The following is a 24,831-nucleotide window of genomic DNA, read 5'->3' as shown; positions in this document are numbered from 1 at the left end:
TAGTTAATGCCCCATTGTAACTGAAATAATTCCATGGGTTGCTGATAAATTTTAAGTAAAAATTGTATTTCAAAGTATTCACATCTAGTGAATAGCATATATATTGAAATCATTAGTTCAGAAATATAAAAACAACCAATCCTCACTTTATAGAAATGACTTATTTGTATAATTTAGAATTAAAATCTTCCCTCCTTACATTTGGAGCTAAGAGTTTGAACCTATATAACTTTGATCGGAAAACTGTTCTTATTTAAAAAATCTTTCATAAATCCATTTTTGTTTTAACTAAATTGATTTTTATCAAAATGTAAATACTATAATCCCATTGAACTTTAAAGTCTCATTCTAAGCTAAAATATAAAAATCTTAATGAACTTTGTTCAATTATATCAAAACATTAAACATAATTACATACAGACAATTAAGCAGCTATTAAAAAACTAACAAAACAAGGGTGCTGGCTTGCTGTTTTCAGTGTTTGGCAATAATTCCAAACACACACCTATAACACTTATTTAAAAATGATAATGTTATTTTCAGTATTTCCATCTTCATTCATAGAGATATAGCTAGGAAAAGCAGATTTTGTATAGAATATGATCTGTTAAGCCATTTGTTTGAGATTTCCAAAGAGGGAAATATTGTACTTGAAACAATTAGATTTAGTATATAAATAACAAAACTTTTTAATTTTAAATTTATGATTTGAATTTTTTTGGTATTACATAAGTTGGGCCGGTAGTATCTGTATGTGCAATCCTCTGAGGGCGTGAGTTTTCTACAGAATTAACTGATTACTTTCTGTTTTGTAACTATAGCATAAGAACATGTTTTAAAGCCTCAAGCTACTGATGTTTAAAGTCTTCAACATTTTCCCTTTTTCCATTTATAAAGTTAATTGTGCAAAATTTACTTTTGTAAGATTTAATGTCATTGAGCTGAAAAGCAAGAAATTCCAAAGAAGTTTTCACGTGTACTATTATGTGACATTATATAACAACACAAACACATTGGCAATAATATGTCCACTTACATGATATACTGTGAAAGGACAGATAATCTTAAAGTAATATGAAATAGAATCCTCATAGTATATATTTTTGTATCCATTAAAAGCCTCTTAATATGCCTGTGACTTTGCAGAGCAAATCATAATAATACCTTCCCATTTGCCACTTTAATTTGATGGTCCTTATTTGTATACCACACACACACATACACACACCCATGGCAAAGAAACTTTCCTTTGAATTGATCGTTCGCGCTTGCATGCCCCCGGAGGCTTAATCTTGTTGCTGATGAATATCCTCATGCCTAAGAATTTTATAGATAACCCAGTAGAAAATGTTAAAAATCAAAAAGGCTAATGGGAAGCAAGCTCGAGAGATGGTGTCAATCTTCTTGGCTCTGTCGATAAAGACCTTCCTCATTTCATCAGGGCTTTTCGGCATTACCTGGACAGGATGGTTTGGGCCCTTTGGGGTCACAACATCTTTTGCTTGCAGACATGGCCCCATTCCATAGGCTGTGAAGCTGAATCGACTTTCCCTTACCTCATCATCCTGTCAGAAGAAAAACATAAGAAAACACTTGAGTCATGGAATAGAGCGTGTATAACAGGCATTTCGGATTCGCAATGTAAACTTTATCACGATAAAGGTTACAAGCATATAAAGATTGAGTTGCTTTGTTTCCCATTCAAGTTTTACTGATTTATCCTGCTGCATCATATAAACGTGTCTATTAAGAAATATGAAACTCTCAAATAATATGTTTTATTGGAAAAACTAAACATTCTGGTATTATCTACGTATTGCTACAATATATAAATAAGTTGAGCAAGCAAAGGAATCTATTGGGATCTTATACATGTTCATATACTATGTTTTTGGGGTTTTTTACATAACGTGGATAAATAATATGATGTCAAGGGGGAAATATCAAGATCATTGACTGGATTTTTCTTTTTCATAGAGGCAAACTTTAATGTTTATTTCCTATAATTTTTATATGACTTCATTGGAAAATACACTCTAGCTCAAGAACGCTGTTTGGGTTTTGTTATCCTCACCTAACGTGACTTCTATGTTTTACACTAAATCATCTAGAAGACTCTAAGATAGTCATACATTCTAGTTTATATGCGATTATTTTTCAGGTACATGGACTGAGTTGAAATTATGAATGAAATTTGGCTGAAGTTTATTTCATGTTCTGGAAAGATATTGTCACCTTTCTCTTAAATGTTGCAAATTAAAGAATTCTCCATATACATACGTGAAAAGAAAACCAAAATTTAAGCCAGAATTTGCTTAATAAAAATAAGATAAATGAAATGTGTTCATGATAGGAAAACATGGCATTTAGAGTTTATAATGAAATTCATTAATGAATAACTTAATTTAATTCATTTATTTATAATGTAACAATAGACAACTGCCAATTAATTAGGGGTTTTTTTTGCTACTAAAACTGAAAGTTTAAAAGATGACATTTTCTAAAGTTGTTTTAAAGTTGTCAAAGCTCTCCTTTTATGAAAGTAATTTTTAATGGTAATATAGGAGACAAAAGCAATTGGCTCAAACTCTTGAAAAATTATTTTGGGTCTGTTTAAGCAGAGGCTCAATAAAATGTATATTACAAAATATGAAACTGAAAAATGGAAATTAAAATGGATTCTGAACATGAGAAGATGATCAAAGTTCATGTAATAATGTTTGAAATAGTTTTTTGGGAATAATGGAGTAAGGCAATTTCACATGAAAAATAAAAACAAATAATTCTTGGGAAACAGCTGAACTGTAAGATGCATAAGCAATTGAATTGTGAGGAAACAAATCTGAAGTAAAAGCCGATGATCCTAATTATACTTAACTACTGTTGTAATCTTATAAAAATTGGAAACTGAATTTTCAGTACTCTTTAAAAAAGATGTTCATTTATACTGGCTTTTTTTTTTTTTTTTTTTTAGTTTCCATGGAGATTTTAAGGCTAAATTATTATTTGCCTTGAATTTTTTATGTCCCAGAAAAAAGTGGATATACAAGAAATTAAGCTGTTCCTATGTAAGTGCTAAGACAGTTTCCTTATAATTTAGGAAATCATGCTGTTGTTTGCATTTCAGAAAAAAAGTGTAGATCATTGGAGAATTTGTACAACTTTTGGGTGCAAATCAGCTGAATGCTGAAGGATATATAAAATAGCCTTTTAACCTATATCAACCCATGTGTCCAAAAAAAAGCCATCTCAAAATAGGACAAAAGATAATTTCTCAATGAGCATTTACAATGAGGTGTTGACATATTAGTTGAATCAATTAAGAGATGGGTTACAAAAATGCTAGAATTTTAGGATTCTACTGTATTTAGTAAAGTAGAATCCATTTATTTTTCCCCCTAGCTTTACTAAGAAACAACTGGCATATATTACTGTACAAGTTTAAGGTATACAGCATGACCGTTTGATTTACATATACGATAAAATGATTATCACAGTAGTTTTAGTATCCATCACCTCATATAGATAGAAAAAAAAGAAAAGAAAAAAAAATTCTCCCTGGGATGAAAATTCTTAGGATCTACTATCTTAACAACTTTCTTGTAGATCATGCAGCAGCATTAGCTATAGTCATCATGTTGTACATTACTTTCCTAGTGCTTATTTATCTTATAACAGGAAGTTTGTGTCTTTGACCACCTACCTCCATTGACTACCTTTCTAACCATCAATTCGGAAGAACTTAACTATGTTCAAACCCTTAGAGACTCCACCCCCACCCCCACCCCCACCCCGCTCCAGTTCTCCATCTCAAAACAGAGACAATCTTTTCAAGATTTAAGATATTCAGTGAACAACCACATTATGTTCCATGGCATCTTTCCACTAACTGTGAGTAGAGGGTTAATCTCAGGCCTGGGCTGATGAATGACTTCTGATCCTTTCAGCATCATTTCCTTGAAAACAATAGAGCTCACTAAATGGGGAAGGTGGAGTTTGCTACATTTACTGTGAGGGGCACCAGCAGTGTGATGGCCTGAAGGCCCTTGGGCTACGTGACCAGAATGTAGACAAGTCTGGTAAGAAATAAGGGCTGTGGCTTCTTTGTGTCAATGTGATAACATATGCTCTGACGTTTGTCCGTGGCAGCGCGTCTACATGCGCCTGTGGATGAGGCCCAAAGCAGCTGTGCTCACGAGTAACTGCCCTGCCTCCTGGGGAGATGAGAAAATGCTACGTCTGATGTGCCGGCTGCCTCACATGCTCCTGTAGGACTGAGTGAAGCCCAGTGTGTCTGGAGGGTCTGATTGACACATTTAACCCCGCATTTCAACGGTGGTGACAGAAGCTGACCTGGCTTTCAGATCCTTTCAGACTCAATATGGCCCAAAGTTCAGGGAGGGAATTTGATAAGAATGTTGATACGGATCCCCCCTGGGGTTGAGATAGCCAAAGTCCCACGGAAAATAACTGGGGATAAATCTTACTCTGGTAATGTGGAAGACACAGAATGATCCCTTATTGAATTGGTAGACAGGTGATTAATGAGATAAAACTGAAGGAGACCAGGGTGATAAAACCGAGGGGAAAATGGCTCAAAATACAATTTTCTTGTCTCCTATTTAGTTGATTATCTGTGAAACGGAAACCACTTGGTCGAAAGAGAAATTAGAGCAAGTAAAGCAAGCGGGTTCATGGCCTGTAAGTCCACTTGGGAGTTGGAAGAACATTGCATCGAATCCCTGATGTTACTTCTTTGCAACCTTAGGCCAACAACACTGGAAACTAGTGAGTGTTGTGTAGTCCCGTCCAATAGAAATATACTGGGAGCCACGCATGAACACCGTGTGTATAATTTTCAATTTAAATTTTACTCTATCTACCATTTTAATGAGTTAAAAGAAACCAATGAAATTAAGTTCAGTATTACATTTTTTTTAACTTAGTATGTCCTAATATGATTTAAATATTTACTCAAAGTAAAAAGGAGATCTTCTATATTCTTTATTTCATGCTAAGTCCTTGAAATCAGCATATATTTTTAATACACCTCTGTTCAGACTCTATATATTTTTTTAAATGTTTTTCAAGGTTTATTTTTGAGAGACAGAGAGAGAGACAGAGTTCAAGCAAGGGAGGGGCAGAGAGAGAGGGAGACCCAGAATCCGAAGCAGGCTCCAACTGACTGAGCCACCCAGGGGCCCCTCAGACTCTATATTTCCAGTGCTCAATAGCCACATGTGGCTTGTGGCTACCATTTTGTATGAAGCAATTATAACATAAAGAAGCGGGATCTCTTTACTGTGAAGTACCAGCTGATATCTGTGGTCTATGCTTTCTAGGATTGACATAGGGATATATATATATACCGCAGCATGAAAAACAATGTTAGCTGTGAACGCTGACTTCTAACGTGCTGCAGCTACTGGCCAGCATGTAACCAATGACCCTTTTGGAGCAGGTAAAGTCTGGGGTGGTATGAATCTATGCTGAGGACCAGCTTCCTGGTTCTCCCACTGCTGTGACATTGAACAGCAGAAGTAGTTACGTTAAGGGAAGTAGCAAACCTGGCCTGGCCATGTGATAAATAAAAATGAGCCTAGCCAAACCACATTCTCTGACCTAAACTCTGGCAGACACTATGATTAGGGGAGTCCTCCAGGCGTGGGTTCCCCATGTACTTCTCCTTCGAAAGGCAGGAAGCTACACATGATTCATGGGTACATTTGCTTTTATAGCTGCCATGCCGGGTTTTGCCGGTGGGCTATTCACAAGAAAGATCATGGCCAGAGGTAAATCTATTAGCTCTCTTTAGGTGGCTTTTAAGACACAGAATGAAAATTGACAGGAGTCTTATGAAAGATTTCCTGGCACATTTTTGCCAGCTGGGAGGAAGGAAATCTGTTCCAGTTCCGGCAGCTGCTTCCTTTAAGGAACCCTGTTAAATATGCTGCTTTCATCTCAGAAGTTAAATCAATGATGCCGGTGGGGAAAGGAAACAAAAGGCACTGATATGGGCTGCTGAATTTACTCCATCCATGAAGGCAGTTGAAACAAAGAAGACTGGTTTGAAGGCTGGGCTCTCCTTGCCCAGCTCGGAGTGGAATATCCAGCAGATAGTATCACCTTTGGCTAAATGCATAAGTGGAAAGGACATGACACATGCATGAGGGATCTTGCCATTTCTGGTTTGAACTTAATCTCGGGCAGTTGTTTCCTAGCCCAGTTACAATTGGATGTACTAAATGGGAAGCCATTAGAATTGCTTAAACCTTCCTTTGTGGTGACTATTAAACAGTACAAGATTCCAGGAAGGTACGGGGCACTTGGATGGCTCAGTGTGTTAAGTGTCTCATTTCAGCTCAGGTCATGATCTCACAGTTCCGTGAGTTCAAGCCCTGCATTGGGTCTCTGCTCTCAGTGCAGAGCCTGCTGTGAATCCTCTGTCTCTCTCTCCTCCTCCCCGGCCTCACACTCTCTCTCTCTCTCTCTCTCTCTAAAATAAATAAACATTAAAAAAAAAAAAAAAAGATTCCAGGAAAGTAAATGAAACTCTTAGTTCTGATTAAAGAAATAGTGGAAGCAGGGGTGCTAAGTCCTTCATTAATTTTCTCTAGAATAGCTCTATCTGGTCTATGATAAAGCTAAATATATCCTACAGTCTGACTGCTGACTACTTGGAGTCACTAAAGAAGTCCCTCAACAGCCTCTACCATGATAAATAGTAAAAACTGAAGAGCTTCAGAAGGACAAAGGAGGATGGTATGTCTTTTTAAAAATATTTCATTTTTAAGTAATATCTACACCCAGCGTGGGGCTTGAACTCACAACCCCAAGATCAAGAGTCACATACTCCACTGTCAGCCAGGCTCCCCGAGGCACTGGTATACTTAACAGACTGGACTAGGGTTTTCCTGTTAGGTTTATACAAAGAAAAAAGCCTGACCCTGTGTGTCTTCATGTGGTGTAGACCCAGTTAAGGAAACGTGAAATCTCCAGCTTATTATCACAAACTGGTTTGAAACAGCTTGGGCTAGGTCACTGTCAAAAGGAAGTTGGTTAATGATAAATGGTAGTTTCTCTCTCTGAGGAGAAAGTCAAGGGAGGGTTTCGTAACTAGTGGCCCATGTGACTAGGTAAAGGTAACTAATTAACCTGGTTAGAATTCAGGGCCCAGCCCCATCAGACCAATTTCCAGAAATGATTGGAGGAAACCATTAGGAATGATTTACAAACAATAAAGGACAAACCATTATCTCTTCTGCATCCCTGTATGAGAAAAACAGCTTGTATGTAACACCATTTGTAATTTGGCAGATACATTTTGATTCCTGTTGACCATTTTGTATAAAGTGACTGGAAGACGGAATGAATTTGAAAGTGGAACATGAGCGAACGAACTGTGACAGGTCTGAGGTAGGCAACAAATAGCCCAAGTTCCCTCTCTGACGCCTTAAAATCCATCAGCTCTAGAGGCATCTGCTATGAAAACACATGCAGACTGGAATTTCTGAAGAAAACTCAACAGTAGTACTGTAAGACGGCTGCCAGAATTCTAGACTGGAAATCTCTCTGATCTATTTGAATGGCAACTACTGATACTCTCTTGTGCTCTGGTGGAAGCAGTTTCCAAACTGAAGGAACCCAAAGGGCATCAGACTTTATTTAGGCTTAAAAAACCTATCATCCTATGATGGGCAAGGTCAGAAAGGTATTTCAGTCTAAGTTCCCTGATAAAATGAAAACGGTATCTTTAGGAACAAGCTAAGGAGAACTACTCAGGCGAAGTACATCATATCCACGAAAAGGTAGCTTATTTGACAATGGACCAGAGATGGAATCTCCAGCTGGAGCTATCCAGAGTGGTATGAATCTCATGATTCTCTTCCCACTGAGACAAAGCTGGTCACCTCGTTCACCAATAGAAATTTTTACATAGAAGGTCAGGAGCTAAACTACACCTTCAGTCTAATAAATAATTGTAGTTGAAAGCGAGGTAAGTCCACAAAATGAACTGGCTTGAGAACCGGTGTATGTGGCAGTATCCGAAGTATTGCTCTCATAGCAATATCTGGATATTCAAAGCTCTTGACTCGAGCCAGTGGCGTTGCCTTATGGTCAGGCAAGTGGCCCGGGTTAAACGAACAATTAACAACATCCCACGGTGGGAGATGAAATTCCTTATAAAAATTCCAGGGTATAATTAAATTAAGTCAAGTAATGTTTTCCTGGCTGTTAGCTCAGAAGGAGAATAGAGTGCCAAAACAGATGTCTTGGACCAGCCATGGATGTAGCCATGATGGTGTCCAGGCCATGCAACAATGGACAGAACTGTGATATATTCCTCTGTTGTGTCATTGATGTGGTGGCAGCTTGACCTGAATATTAATGAAGGAAAATATTGCTTGAAAATTGCCTTTGAATTAAATCTCCTGAGGATAAGTGCTAACACATTGCTGGCAGATGGAATGCTAAGGTCTTTGACTATGGCTCCTGGAGGATTCCGTGGATTTTAGCAGAAATAGACAGAGTCCATCTTGGGCTTTTTTTATACCATAACAGAAGCCACAGATTAAAATACCATTAATGGCTTGGAACAAAGCATTTTTATATCAGTTTGGGCTCCTGGAATAGATCTCATTGAACAAAAGAACACATTTAAACATGACCAGTGAACAAAATGGCCCAAGAGTGCAACAGAGTGAGGGCATTTAAATAGAAACTGGAATGAGGAATTAAAACACTTATTACTAAAGACAGGACAGCAAGGACATAAAGAGCTGGCTAGTTCACAGGATGAGTGTGTAGATCACTTGAGTATGAGTGACAGCAACAAAGAATGCCTTTAACAAGGTTTCTAGTTTCTGGTGGTTGAAGTGAGGGGGGGGGGTTGGGAGCAATGCTGTGACGCTATTTTGTTATTCCCATTTACACACATTTCTTTTGCATTATAATGGTTCTGATATAGCATATCAGATATATATTATATACCTGATATAATGGTTCTGGGCCCATGATTGCATTTTCTAGCTGATGGGATCATTGCTGCTTCTGATCTATTATTAGATCATATTTATATTAGATGATATTAATAGATAGATCATATCTATTTCTTTAAACTAGGAAGACATCCATGCTCCCTGTGAGTGAGGGGACAAAATATGTTGTGTGCTTGAGTCCCGTGAGGACTTCCAATTAGACGAAGATAACTTTATCTGCTGTTTCTCCTGACTTTTATCCTTCTAAAAGTTAAATAAATGACATGAGACTAAAGCTTATTTCTGTCTTGTAACCATGACTGTGTTCTCAAACCTGTAATCAGGGCTATAGTGCTGTAATGAACAAAGCTACTTGACCTCTAGGTGTCGGTTTTCATAGAACAATGACACATTTGAACAATTTAAGTTTAATCGTCTTTATGTATCATTGATTCCTCATAAAATTTGGCAACAACCTGTCAAATCACCAGCATTCTATGTGCATGCAATAATGACAGCCTGGGGGAGGGCAATGTTTCTCACACTGCGGTCCACAAAACACCTGCCTTGGAATCACTGGGACGGGTTGCAGAGATCCAGTTTTCTGAATGGCAATTGTGGAGATTTGTACTCATCAGCCTTTAGGTTGTCCCAGAAATCTGCATTCCCAACAAGTTTTCTAGGTGATCATTATGCACAGCAAATTCTACAAGCGTTTCCAAGAGACATTAATGTGTCTATCCAAGCAGGCTTGAATTTAGTGAAGAAACATCTTTTGAATTCCACTCAAATTTACATTTTTAAGTGGCAGTTTATGAACACATACTCTGGGATGACTTTTGTGTTAGTATTTAACTATTATTTCATTTTTAAATAATTTTCTGTTTTACCTAAGGCTGCTTCTAGGTAATGTTATGTGTAAGGTTATTTATATGATCTGTATCTTTATCCATTTTTAAATCTACCATGGGCCAAAGCATATCCTGGGCAATGGACTTTGCATAATTATGTGTCACAGCATGATAGAGTGCATTACTGTTTTCGAAAGCATCCGGAATATGGTTTCACTAACATCATACTTCCGATTAATTGTGGTGCTGGAGAAATAGAAACACTTTGAACTTCAATGAAAACATTTCCCTCATGAAAATGTCTTGTCCAAATACTTATTTCCTAGTAATGGTAACAAAAACAAGGTGTTGAGGAGAACTTACATTCTAAAAAACATGAAAATAAATTGGGCATTTGCATTATAAAAATATGTATGTGCTATATAGGAAATCATTTCCAAATATATCCTTTTAATCTCAAAAATATTAGATGGTCCAAATTTACAGTCTGACTCAAGATTGACATTTGAAATGCAAATGTGCAGTGAAATTCTTTATTCCAATTAGTACTCAAATATTTGTTTGAAATAATTCAGTTTTCTGGAGATATCTTCAGCTTGAGTTTCTAATAGACTGAAGGTCAAACATGTGAAGTATTTAGACCAACATCTAAAACTTTTGACTCAAACACTATATGTTAGCCAATATTTAATGTAGATAAAAGTAAGGCACTTTCCAACCCAAGATATAGGTAATAATAAAAATTAAATAGAATGAATTAAAATGAGCAAAAAATGAGCAAAAGAACATGGCTGATTTAAAAAGTAAAATTGAAGACATACCTTAATTTACTCACAAGTAAAATCACTTACTATGCTTTTAGCAAGTTAGAAGGGTAGGCAATGAAGAACGTAAAAACCCATTTAGTTAGTGTGCAATTCTTTATACAGGAGACCTGTTTTCACTAAGTTTGAAAGTGAGAAAAATGTTTCAGTAATTAAACATCAAGATCACATTGTGAAATATTCTACATGCTTTTTCATTTTATTAGAGAGTGATGCCAAAGAGTGACTCATGGAACATGCATAGTATAACTAGAAATATTGAAAATAGAAAATCCAAGTCTAGGGGCACTTGGGTGGCTCAGGGGGTTCAGCACCCGACTCTTGGTTTCAGCTCAGGTCATGATCTCATGGTTTGTGAGTTTGAGCCCCATGTCAGGCTCTGTGCTGACGGCTGCTTGGGATTCTATGTCTCCCTCTCTCTCTCCCAAAATAAATAAATAAACTATTAAAAAAAAATCCAAGGGCAGAGACAGTCATTCAGTTGAATTACTTCATCTCCATCATATAACAAATATATATTAACATACAAGTAATATAAAAATTTATTTCCTATCCTCTTCTTAGTCCTTAAAAATGGCCAAAATCTTATTTTTGGGTGTGGGAGTGGTGAAAGCATGAAGCTTGCTAGTGAGTGATAATAAAACATGAAGACTCTATGACAGCATGAATGATGATTTATTATGTGAACTGCTGTGGGGTACAACAGCATTAACTACATTATTTTCATCCTAATGTTTCTCCCCTGGTAGGTGCCTTTGGGTGTTCTGTATACAATCAAGATGTCAAGTAATTATGCCAAAGGTCTTTCTGTTTCAACAATTTTCTGTAACTTCTAATTGCCAAATAGGAGAGTAACAAAGGAAGGAAAAGTGAATTGCTGTTCATTTCCATTTACAGGGTTTCAAAGTGTGTGGATTTTGAAAAAAAAATTTACTAATAAACATAGCAGTGGCTTATTTTTGTTGGGAAAATCTCCATCACTTAGAAAATTCTGAGGTAAGATGAAATATAGGAATGAATTAAAAATTCTTTTTCCAAAATACATATCAGTTTAATACATCTATATACATTTCCGTATTATTTTAAAATGGAAAGCTTCAAAGAATACAATTAGAGACGAGATTAAAAATACCTTATGGTTGCAAGTCAATTGTCAATATAAAATTATTTAAAATCCAGTTTTCATGAGAACTTTGCATTTATTATTGATGACATGTATTAGTTATGAATTAGCCAAGTTTATGTTTATATATTGAAATTAGATTCAGAAATGGTTTGGAAATTATTTACATGGTAAAATGTAGGCTTAAAAAGATGAACACTAAGATAAAATAAAACAAAGATGGAATACATACATTTTAGGAGATTGATGAGAAATCAAGGAAATAATTCTTTTAAATACTCATGAATCTATTTCTAGCACAATATGCCAGATTCGTTCAGTGCCAACTCGAATTAAAGGGAGACATAAGATAATACGTTATGATAGACAACATATGCAAAAAGCTGTAAATGTGTTTTAGTTAACTTTGAGATGGAAGTCACTATAATGCATGTGAAATTAGATTAAGTAGAGGTTACATTATTTTATTGAATGCTATTTTCCTAAATAGATATTTCAGAGAGGATATAGCTCCAAGATTTAGCGGTGTTTAACACAGACCCTAAATATTTGTTTGCAGGAAATCGTTAAATTCTAACAATTTTTGGTTTACTTGAGAGGATGAAATTTTGAACCCCTCCCATATCAGAGTCATTCAAATATAATTTAGTTTGAAATGATTGGGAAACTACTCTTCCTTGGGCATGTATCAAAGAAATTTGTAGGAAATATTTTCCTACTTAAAAAATATCTTATACTCCAGAGTATAGCATTAACTGAGCTAAATGGAAACTTTATTATATAATTTAATATATATGGGTACCACATTGCTTTCAACTGTCTATGGAGCCTCATCCCTTCAAAATACTGTATGTATAGACACATACATATATGTGTATGGATATATATATATACATATATAAATACATTTATGGATATATATGTACATATATATATATATATATTTATGGATATGTATATGTGTGTGTGTGTGTGTGTGTGTGTCCTAAAACTATAGAGCCGAAAAACTGTACAGGGCAGAAAAAACAACTATTTGTTATTCTTAGAAGTTACCTTGAGTTATTTTTGAGGTAAGACAGCATATAAATACATAAGTCAATAAAATAATGACGAGCTTTTGTACAGATAGTCAAAATGCAGTCAATGATATCTTTTTTTTTTCAAATTTTTGTTTAAATTCTACTTAGTTAATATAGTGTAATACTGCTTGCAGGAACAGAATTTAGTGATTTGTCACATGCATATAACACCCAGTGGTCATCATAAGAAGTATCCTTCTAGATACCCATCACCCATTTAGCCCATCCCCCAAGATAACCATTGTGCTTAGCAAAATATAAACTTGGCTGTTATTTCTCAATTCCAGAACTAATGGCTCATTTTTCTTTCATTTGAGTATATAAATAGCAATGGACACACAATAACAAGCAGGAAGACAGAGGTACTGGAATACTGTGTGAATATGTTTTCTTTCAGTAAACCATTGCATCATTACATTGTGATGCAGAAGAAGCTTTGTCAAATGCATTAAAGCAACCCCACATCATCCATTTCTCTCCACAAATAACATGTATTTAGAAACATTTTGGGCACACCTTTATAACCCTGCAGGACTAAAGTAATGATATCACATGTGGGAAGAGCAACTTCTAACCAAAACACTTTCATATCATGCATACACCCACACATATACAGCACTGGGGGTAAGCGTCTACGACATGGTGCAGTGGGTACTCGGCACACAGCAGGCTATGACAGTGTGGGGTGGGGAAATTTGGATACAAGAGCAAACTTGTATTCTTTCACAATAGACCAAAGATTCACTCGCTCATACCTTAATGGAGAAAAAGTAAAATATAAGAGATTCCACACAATGCTAAGCCAATTCTGAACCAAGTTAAAAGTTTTCTAGGAATAATATTTACATTAGTATAAGGCCCCCTGTTGTGACAAACTTTTTATACTGAGGCTATTTTATTTACTTTGCCTATTCTGCCAATTGAGAGCGCTTGAAAAAAGCTATGTAAACCAGTACTCGTGAAAATATAGGGTATTGGATCAACATTTAGACCCATTTAGATTACTTTGATTTAAAGATTTGGATTGCTCAGACTGTTTCTAAGCAAGTTACAGGTTTTAAAAATGATGAATTCAAAGACTTGTTAGTTTGAGAAAAATAGTTTTCAGAAAGTCAAAATAATCATCCCCAAATTTGCACAAGGATTGGAATATTATAAAATAAGTGGAATTCATATAATTTCCCATGAATGTATTTGCATTACCATTTTGTTTCTTTTTAAAAAATAAGTATTTATAATGGTTGCTGAGGTAAACCTAATTTTTTATCAGAGTTCTTTTTGCATTGTTTTGTAAAGCAATATTTAATTAAATATATAGGAATTAAATTAAATATCTAGTTAAATATATAGGAACTAAAGTTCCTATAGGCATTAACTGCTTAATTACTAGGGGTTTAGTATATTGTCTCCCAAAGAGGCTACTATTTGTGTTATGCAAATACAATGCAGTTACATTTTTTCTTAAAATTTATATTTAAGATAATTAAGTAAAAGTAATTGAATCAAGTGAATTTTTTTTTTTTCAGGGATGAAAAAATAAAGGAGATGTGGCTAGCTATGCTGGGAACAAATCTGCAATTTTAGTAGAAAAATTAGTTGAACAATTATATATTATAAGAAAATTTAGTAAGTGCTTTAAAATAATACTGACCCTAGATACCTGCTATGACATTGAGAATCCTTCAATTAGATGAATGTAACATGTTTCCTATCTGTTCATCTGACACTGTATGTATTCTTAACCAAGATGTGAGCCAGAATCATCTGGGGAGGTATTTTTAAATGCACTTTATTCCAGAAATTTTAGTTTAGTAGACTGGACTGTTTGTGATTCCCCAGCCCAAATTCTTGGCTTGGACGTGTTTCAATTCAACCACTGAATGCTATATCATAGGTGGCCAAGTCAAGAAAATAATATGCTCTCGTATAGATTAACTTTCTAACTGTTTAGCTATTATACTTGGACATGTGACCTTGTGATCTCTTTTTCACCAAATAGTTCAAAGGATGCTGCTATCAAAACCAAACTCTTTCATTTATTATAAAGAATCTCAACATTAAGAATGGATTCTAAAGATACACGGGTTGGAGAAAGCATTTTACTTTTGCCTTATTTTTAGGTCTCTATTTTCTGACAAGAAAGGCTACAGTTAGAACTTCATTGTGCAAATAAATTTTCCCTTAACTTTTGAACTAATTTTGCTAAAGCAAATGATTATTTCCTTCATGGAGACTATTAGAAGATTGTATGTGTTATTTCTGTTTAACATATACTTAAAAATCATTTTGATCCATCAACTATCTCAGTTGATAAGATGAAGGATGTTTAAATATCTTTTCACTGAGTGAGGGAAGACAAATGGAATTTGACGAGAATATCCTTAGCTGAAGGGGGATGGTGGTTGTTTGGATTTAAATATGCAAGGGGCTATGTTTCCCCACCAAACACTGCCTGGGTGCAGAATATGCTGTCTGCTTTTTTACTGATAACCACATTCCTCTACTTAGAGTTAAGAAAGCGAATTTACCGTGTCTGAGAAACGGTAAAACTTCTCCAATGCAAAAGCTTCTGTCTGTGGGAAGGTAAAGTGGACCAAGAGGGATTGAGAAACCAGAGAATCAAGTCATATATGAGTAAATATAATTGCACAATTGGTTTTAATTGCATATATCATTTTCACATACACATTAATCGATTTCACATATGCAAGGTAGGCAACCCCCAAAGTATGAAATGAACTTAAAAAAAAAAGCTATTTTTTTTTCCTGCACTGAATCTCAGTTACATTATTTGCTCCCTGTATATTTCAACTGGTCGTTAGAAAATAATAAGGTATTACTATTTGTGCATTTCCGTATTTTCCTAGAGAGCCTCTCACTAGAAAATTTAATCTTGTCGTCTTTCTGTGAACTAAAGAATAATGGGCTTCAGTATGTATCCTGATATTCTCATAGGTAGTAAAATTAAAGAGCTGCTTTGGTAGGATAATCCTTTTTGAGGAGGGACCAGAGTTGAGCATCTAGACTTACAATACAGTCTATCATGTTACCCATTGGACACTATGGCTGTTGGATGTGTGGTAGGTGTGGAAAATGCCCGAGCTCTTAGCCTTCATTTGAACACCATGTACCTAGTACTTCTCAGCACCTGGCTGATACATTTAAAATTGTATAGAAATGAGGAGGGAGGTAGAGAAATGGACAATAAAAGCAAAAAAGCAAACCAAAATGAGAAGAGGAAATAAGCATTACTTTACTTTGTATTAATATTAGAAGGAAAAAATGGTCTTTATCAGTCATTTAAAAGGAAAGAAGAAACAGAAGCTTAACCCTTATGATAGAGAATTTTTTTTGTCCTGTGATAGTGTTTCAGCTAGTGCCAAGTGTCATGAGAGAAAGGAGAGCAAGTAGGCAGTAGGAAGGGACAAAGAAGGAGAGGAAAGAGACAGTAAAAGAATGAGAAAGGTACAAGGAAACTAGTAGATGGGGGTGTGATGGGAGAAGAGGATAAAGAAAAGTTAATCTCTCCATCAAAATGTGTTTCAATATATAAATAATGTGCTTTTATTTTCATAACAACTTGATCAAATAAATATAAGCTCAAGCACTGTTTTAGTCCAATGTGTTGCTCAGAGAATCACAATCCTGATGTTCCTTCCATGCTATTGTGCATTGGGTATTTTTTATGATTTGGAGGAGTCAAATAGATAGGACTGAATACACTATCATGTTAGAATATGTTTACTGCTCAGTACTGAGTGATCATGCGCTTGGGGTTTACAAAATTTAAGGAATATATAAATTGCAGCAAATAATTCAGAAACTATAAGGAATCCTTAAAAAAATTAAATCCTTTCAACATCCTTAAAAGTGCATACTATATGAACCAAACTACTCTGTTGAAGATTTGAACATGTTTTGACTTAAATATTCCAATATATGGGATTCTAGACACAGTTTCTCCTGTGCATACAACTTTGACATTTCTCTATTGCATGTGAGTCCAAATGCTTTTAAATGTCAGTTGGCACTTTCATATTAAAAGAAGTAAACTCATAGATATGCCGGTCAATAGACATTTTCCCTTACAGAAAAGCAAAGGGGGTTGATTGGACGTATGTGCACATATAAACAGAGATGACATTACAAGTCTTAATAGAGGGGAACGACCCCATTCTGCACATCTACATTCAATTATGAGATTATTTCTACAACTCCTTGTGGTCTTCTAATGATGTTCTAAATACAATTTCTTCTGGGTTTCATTTAACAGGTGTAGCCAGGCAAAAATAGCACCTTCTTGTGTTTCCCATAGAGCTTCAGAATAAACAACTTAACAACATGAAAGTATGCATAAACTTTTCCACATACTTTTACATGAGTATCATAGCATTAATAAATAGATATTGGTTTATGGAAACAATTAAAGGAATTAGTTTGATGAAAAGGAACAACTTTAATAGTTATATTTGATGACATGTTAAGTCAGACCATCAGTAAGACCCTCACACTGCAAGTAAGAAATGACATATTTTGTTAATTGAAGCAAAAAATGGTGTTGTTCCAGGAAGTACATTAGAAAGAAGTTGATAAATTCTCATGGCACCAGATATGTTGTGTAAAGTAGACCTAGGTGTCACCATTTTCTCCCTGAAGCTATTTTTGACAAAACCAAAGGAATATTCATATGATTGGGTCCTCAGATTCCATTTCCTCTCTGTGCCACTGTATTAAATGTAACAAATTTACTTTCCAGTGAAAATTGGTATCCCAGTGAACCCAACGCATTTAATCACCTACCTTATTCTTTCTCTTTCGTCGAAATCTCAGAAGTTCTTTGTGTTGTCTAGATACAAAATTTACAGCCGCATATTCCAGAAGTGCTGAAAACACAAAAAGGAGGCATACTGCCATCCAAATGTCAATAGCTTTGACATATGAAACCTGGCCAAGAGAGAAAGAGAGAGTGAGCAAATTGACTTGTACTGTTGTTTCCACTGAGTACAAAACTGAACATCTGATTCTACATTGTACCATTTATATCATCTTGAAGAAAGGAATAAGATCAATACTTCTTGAGCTTAATAAACACTTTTTAGAAATTAATTTTGCAAGTTTATATATTAATCATACATCAAAACTTATGTATGTTTTACTAAATAAAGTTTGTTGTCAACTGAGGCACAAGGCGAAATGTATGATTAAGACAAAATAAGTTGAAAATGTAATTTTACCTTCAGTGTAATCTGGAACAACGCTTGAAGAAAGCATAAAGTAACATCGAAATATAGATAATGCCATTTACCTGTTAGTTCCATGTTTTCTTCATTATTTTTTTTTTACTTTGAAATAATTTTAACATTAGCAAACATGTTGCAGGAACAGTAAAAAACATAAAAATAAAAAACAAACAAAAAACCTCCCAAGTTCTCCAGTTGTTAATATTTGACCAAATGTCAAATATATTTCTCTCTATCTTTATCATTTATGGCCTTTCCTTGAACTGCTTGAGAGTAATTTGCAAACACGATGCCTCATTACCCTAAAATACTTGTGTGTATTTTCTAAAATAAAAAGACAATCTCCTCCTATATAACTCTAGTACACCCCCCAAAATCAGATTGATGTTAGTAAAATACAACCATCCAACCCAAAAACCCATTCTCATTTCAGCAATCGTCCCAATAATGCCCTTTTTAGCAGAAAAACATTTGTCCTTCCAGTCCAGGATTTAATCTAGAATTATATGCTGTCCCTTGGCATCAGATCTCTTTGGACTTCAATGTGGAACATTATGGTCAGCCTTTTCTTGTCTTCTGTGACCTTGATATTTTGGATAAGTGCAGACCAGATTTTTTTTTTTTAGTGTCTCCCACTTTTGGCTTATTTGATGTTTCTTTACTTTATACTCAGGTTATGGGATTTTAATAGGAACAGTGATGCCCTGTTCTTCAAGTGTATCATATCAGAAAGCACTCAATGTTGATCAGTTGGTTAAGGTGCTATCTACTAGGTCTCTCTATTATAAAGTTACCAATTTCTCTTGAGTAAATAAATATCTTCTTGCTCATTGAGTTTCATCCATTAGACCTTGGTGATTTTTGTCTGAATCAATTATCACAATGATGATTCCCACATGTGGATTTCCGAATTCCATCATTCCATCTACATTCATTAGTTAGCACTCTACAGTAAGAGAAGTTTGTCTTCCACATTACTTATATCACTATAGACAAGTAATGATTTTGTTCAATGGGTTACCATTCATTAACATCACTATTTTGATGCTCACATTACACAGATTGGGTCAGTAGGAGCCCCTAGAAGTTAGGCCATGCATCCTTTTGGCAAGTCTCCATCATGATTTGGGTACTTTCTCACTTTCTGGCATAAGGCATTCCAGACTTATCTGTAATTTCTTGTTCCAGTATTTGACTGAGGGCTTTCTCTAAGAATACTTTTTTTTTTTAACTGAAGAATGACTTTTAGAAACCAAGGATCTGGGCACTGGGTGTGCTCATTGTTTCCTGGGTATAACTACTTATAGGCCCTCTTAGTAGGCAGAGTTAGGAATGATATACATACATATATAACTAATATATATGATATATGATATATATACATATATATGATATATGATATATATATACATATATATGATATATGATATATATATACATATATATGATATATGATATATATATACATATATATGATATATGATATATATATACATATATATGATATATGATATATATATACATATATATGATATATGATATATATACATATATATGATATGTATACTATATATAATTATGTATAATATTATATATAAATTATGTATAATAATATAATATATATTATATTGAGAAATATAATGTATTATATAATTATTATTATATATACAACATATATATAACTTACCTATCATCTATCTGTATCTATCATTTATCTATCTATATTGAAAACATGAATTCACACTGGCATCTCTAATTCCAACTCAATATGACAGGGTGCACTCTAGCTTTCATTCTTTTCACTGATGTAACACTTTCTTGGACAGTGACAAACTTGTCTGATTATCTTTAACATATATTTGAAGAGTCTCCCTGTATGTAACTAATATCTTAATTCCGCTGGCCCCCTCCAGCCTCAGCCCCATTAATCCCAGATGCCTTACTGACTCGGGCCTCACACCCAAAGTCCCCACTGGCTGCCTTGGTCCTGACCATGTCCTTGACCCCTGGACTCTGGTCCTGCCCACCCCAGCCAGCATCGTTGACCCTGACTGCCCCCTTAGCTCCACAGGGTCTTCCTGTCTTCTGCCACCTCAAAGGTAAGAAAGAGAATATAAAGAAAGGAAAAAGAAAACAACAGAACAGAGAAATTTAAAAATTATTACTATTTTTGGGGTGCCTGGGTGGCTCAGTCCGTTAAGCATCGAACTTCAGCTCAGGTCATGATCTCCGTGTCTGTGGGTTTGAGCCTCGTGTTGGGCTCTGTGCCCACAGCTCAGAGCCTGAAGCCTGCTTCAGATTCTATGTCTCCCTCTCTCTCCGTCCCTCCCCCACTCACACTTTCTCTCTGTCTCTCAAAAATAAACAAACATTTAAAATTATAAAAAAAAAAAGTATTACTATTTTTGATAGGAAAAAAACACAAAAAGAAGCGAAGCGAAACAAAGGAACATAAAAAGGAGGAAGTAGTCCCTATTTCCTAGAAACAGATTCATACAGACCAAAGACCTTTGGAGGGAACAAGTCAGTAACCTTTAAGAAACTGCTTTAATTTTTCTCTCAGCTTAATGGTGTGGTGATTTGATGATGCAATTGAACAAATGTTGCTGTATGTCAGTTGTTTAAGGATGAAAATTTTCTGTAAGTTTTAGTATCTTTTCTTATTGAATATGTATGTGCCTGTATTACACATAGTGTTGTATCATGAAAGCAACATCAATAAAATCATCACCTTTTGTGCCATGAGCATGAGATAATTCATTTTGTTAGATAACTTAGTCATGCCAATTAGATGTGGGAAAAAATATTCTCTCATTTGCCAGGAATGAGATTAAGAATGAAAGATATTTATGCGAAGCTTTTTTTTTTTTTTTTTACATTCTTCCTGGGAAATGGATAATTACCTAGAACTTTGCTTCCCCACTGATAGAAACAAATGTCCCTTCCCTAAGAAGATGTGGATCCAGGACAGCAGAAATATAGACGAGATGTAAGCAAAGATGTACTAATTACTTCTTGGAACTCAATGTACCTTAGAGATCAAAATCTTATGCTTTAGAAATTTGACTATTTCTGTGCTGTCTGTATATTCTGTATTTTTTTCTCTCTTCATTCTTCATATTTAATGATGTTATTTTTGTCAAATGTCAACATTTGGAAACCTTGATCAAATTTAGGTTGTGGTTCAAAGGAGGGAAGTCTATGATGGGGAGAACAGTAAATAATAAAGTGAAGAAAAACCCCTCTCCCACCCTTCTCAGTTGGCCTTTTAGGTCTCAGGCTAGACTTTGCCCAAGTCTGGTTCAGAATCCCATGGCACTTGTGCTTAACTGAACACACTACACTGTAATTGCCTATTCTTATTCTTTTTCTGTTTAGACTCTTTGCGGGCAGATGTCATCTCTGAGTTGTTCACCACTGCAATAATGTTTGGCATGTGTGCACATATTTGCTGAATAAGTGGACAGATAAATGAAGGCGTAAAATGTTAAAATACAGGTGAAAAATGAATCACAGATGATGATTTATGTGTAGCTTCGCTTTCTGAAGTGATGTTTTGTTCATATCTTGGAATGGATTAATTATCTTTTAAAAAGAGGTCATTTCTTGATGCTTACAACGGTGTCAACCTACATATGAAATATGCCAACAAGGGAGCCCTCAACATCTCCTCCTCTATCTTAAGTGTGACTTCTAGGCAAAGATAGTTACACCCTCATTTTATTTCAGTGCTGTACTAAGTGTCTAATTGTTCATAAAATATGGATTTAAACCTCATGAGTTCTACAATTTGCCAGAAATCTTTGGCTGCCCTCAAATACATACTGTCCTGGAAGATATAATACAGATTTCAAAAATGCTATCTCAAGCTACACCATTCCTGGAAGAATATGACTCACAAAGTATGTGCTCATTCTTTAACAACCTGAATCTATAATGTTGTGAACCAGAGATAAATCAGAAATTTAATTTCCGTATTAATCCAATGAATATTTCCAATGACAACAGAGATAGGTATACGTCATTTATGCCTGCCAGGGTTCTGCTCATTGTGAACAGCTCCCGAGTGTTAAGCCTGAAGGGCTTACTTTCCTTGTCCTCTTCTCTGACCCCCTTCGCCAATTTCAACTCTTTTTCTCCTCTGCCACCCTCACTGCTCATCTCAGTACAGCAAACTCAGGATGTGGGAAGTTTGAAACTCTAGGGATAGTGACTAAAATATGGACAACAGTTCTTACTCCAACACATGCACAACATACTCATGATATACAACACACCCCATGTGATTCAGATTCATACCGTCTTTCCATCCTCTACTTGTTGCTGTCTCTTGGGGAAGACTTACTCCAATCAAGAGGCAGTTCATTCCTCTGAACCACCTTGTCAACAGTCCCAACGTCCGATGTGCTGTTGGAACCATGACTCAATTTTATGCAACAATCCCTTCTCGATATTACCTCTTGAATAGAAAAGTATGAGGAAATAAAACCTAAACATTTACTAATTAAATGCACCAGTCAGGAGGACCTTTGTCCTGGAGACCCTTTTAAAGCCACCGTACTGAAGAGTGCTTCCTTCTTGGAGCCCACTCTTCCCAGGGCTCCCATGACCCATGTTTTTCAGGTTTCTCTTCCTCTGCTCTAACACACTCTGCTTTGGGGGCCCTTCCTCCTTATCCTGAGTTCCTCAGGGATACAGTCCAGCCACTCTTCTATTCTAACTCTGAAGTTTCTCCCTATTCAACCTCATCCATTATCATGGATTCAATTCCTCCTCTGTGCTCATGGACCCCAAATCTAGTTTTGCTGACTAGACTGCTCTCTAGCCAGCTTTCTTACCTTTTGGATGTCCCATGCACCTCAAATTCACTCTGACTAAAAACAAAAACTATGGAGCACCTGGGTGGCTCAGTCAGTTGAGTGTATGACTCTTGATTTGGGTTCCGGTCATGATCCCATGGTTGTGGGACTGAACCCCATGTTGGGCTCTGCACTGAACATGAGCCTGCTTACGATTCTTTTCTCTCTCCCTCTGCCCCGCCCCCTGCTCTCTCTCTCTCTCTCTCTCTCTCTCTCTCTAATAAAAAAATAAAAATAAATAATAATAATAAGAAGAAGAACAATAACAACAACAAAGCTATGAAGCTCTACCAAACAAATAGGAAACAAACACAACTGCCTCCTACTCCCCATTAAAAGGCTATACTCTGGGGGCGCCTGGGTGGCGCAGTCGGTTAAGCGTCCGACTTCAGCCAGGTCACGATCTCGCGGTCCGTGAGTTCGAGCCCGGCGTCAGGCTCTGGGCTGATGGCTCGGAGCCTGGAGCCTGTTTCCGATTCTGTGTCTCCCTCTCTCTCTCTGCCCCTCCCCCGTTCATGCTCTGTCTCTCTCTGTCCCAAAAATAAATTAAAAACGTTGAAAAAATAAAATAAAATAAAATAAATAAAAGGCTATACTCTGAAGTTGTTCATACCCACACTAGAAGTCCTCTTTTTCTCTCATATCAAAGACCCAGCCCTGTTATTTATACTTTCTTTCTATTTCTCAAATTTATAATTTTCTGTCCTTCCTACAGCCATCCTATTGATCTCAACCACACTAATCTGTTCTTCAGCCCCTCAACTCTATCCTCGACATAATCACAATAAGTGATTATTTTTAAATGCAAATCCATGTCTCCTTCCACTTAAAACTCTTCCTGTGCTTTCACTTAATTTAAAGTCTCAAATCTGTTTTAGGTCAAGCCCTTCATGATTGGCCCCCACCTTACTTCTCTTACCACATGCATTCAATCTTTTTTGTTTTCATTCAACATTTATTGAACACCATTGATGTACCCAAGTTCAGTTCTTAGTGTGTAGTTACAGAGATGAGTAAGATAAATAAAATCTGTCTTTAATGGAACTTACATTCCATTTGGGGAAATCATACAATAAAAACACAGATATAATTTAAAAGAAGTGCAACAGAGAAACCACAATGGGGTAATGGGAAGAGCAAGGCAGGGTGAAGAGAGTTATGCTAGATAGGGATGGTCAGTGAAGGCCTCTGAGGATTGATATTTACCATCTTATGCCACTTCCTTACTTGCTTATTATGCTCTAACTATACTTCCCTTCTTTTATATTTTGGAATCTGAAAGCAACTGACAAACCTCATCCTGCCTCAGCAGCTTTTCATCCCTCTTATTTTCATCTGGAACATTCCTTCTTTTGGGTTTCCTTCAGGTCTCAGCTTCGACAAAACATTCTTAGGGAAACCTTCTCCAGATGTCCAGACCGGGACAGGCTTTCTCACCTTCTACCTCCCCTTTCCTTATAGAAACCCTTTCCCAGTCCACTCTTTACAATTGTAATTCTATGCATTTATAGGCAAGTTCTACAGGATGACTGCTGGCTGGCACCACTTGAACGTTATTTATTTAGTTAATTATTCTATTTCCCAATCTCTAAGTGCTTTCTATTTTTCAAAAACCTTGGCTAAGGGGATACCAAAATGAGTATGTTCTAGAGAATTTCAATGAGAAGTATCTATACTGATATTCTAACAAATTATGTCTAAGCAAACATCAAATTATTCATCTTATTATTGACCTAGCTCCACCAGACTGACATTATCTTTTTATGTATCTTTCTCCTTTTAGGCTAATATATCCCATGGGCTAAGACAAAAGCCAGGTCTTATTCATCTTGGTATTTCTAGGACCTAGACTGTGTTCATCATGCTCTGCATTCGCA

General features: G+C 35.8%; 1 protein-coding gene across 3 annotated transcripts in view; it reads right to left on the bottom strand.

The window, feature by feature from the left end:
• The window catches only part of GLRA3 (glycine receptor alpha 3), a 239,693-nt gene that overhangs the window by 41,649 nt on the left and 173,213 nt on the right, over positions 1-24,831 (bottom strand). The window contains exons 8-10 of one of the 3 annotated variants that reach the window (XM_058720866.1): positions 17,656-17,799; positions 15,384-15,428; positions 1,458-1,565 (exon numbers count right to left, since the gene is read on the bottom strand). In XM_058720866.1, the coding sequence (XP_058576849.1) occupies positions 1,458-1,565; positions 15,384-15,428; positions 17,656-17,799 (297 nt within the window). Of the gene's footprint in view, positions 1-1,165; positions 1,566-15,383; positions 15,429-17,655; positions 17,800-24,831 lie in introns of those variants that run through there. The other 2 variants (XM_058720865.1, XM_058720867.1) reach the window with 2 other exon arrangements.

This window comes from Neofelis nebulosa, chromosome 3, assembly GCF_028018385.1.
Source record: "Neofelis nebulosa isolate mNeoNeb1 chromosome 3, mNeoNeb1.pri, whole genome shotgun sequence".
Classification (NCBI taxonomy): domain Eukaryota; kingdom Metazoa; phylum Chordata; class Mammalia; order Carnivora; family Felidae; genus Neofelis; species Neofelis nebulosa.
The sequence above is the reverse complement of the archived record's forward strand: the minus strand, read 5'-3'. Positions and strand labels throughout refer to the sequence as shown.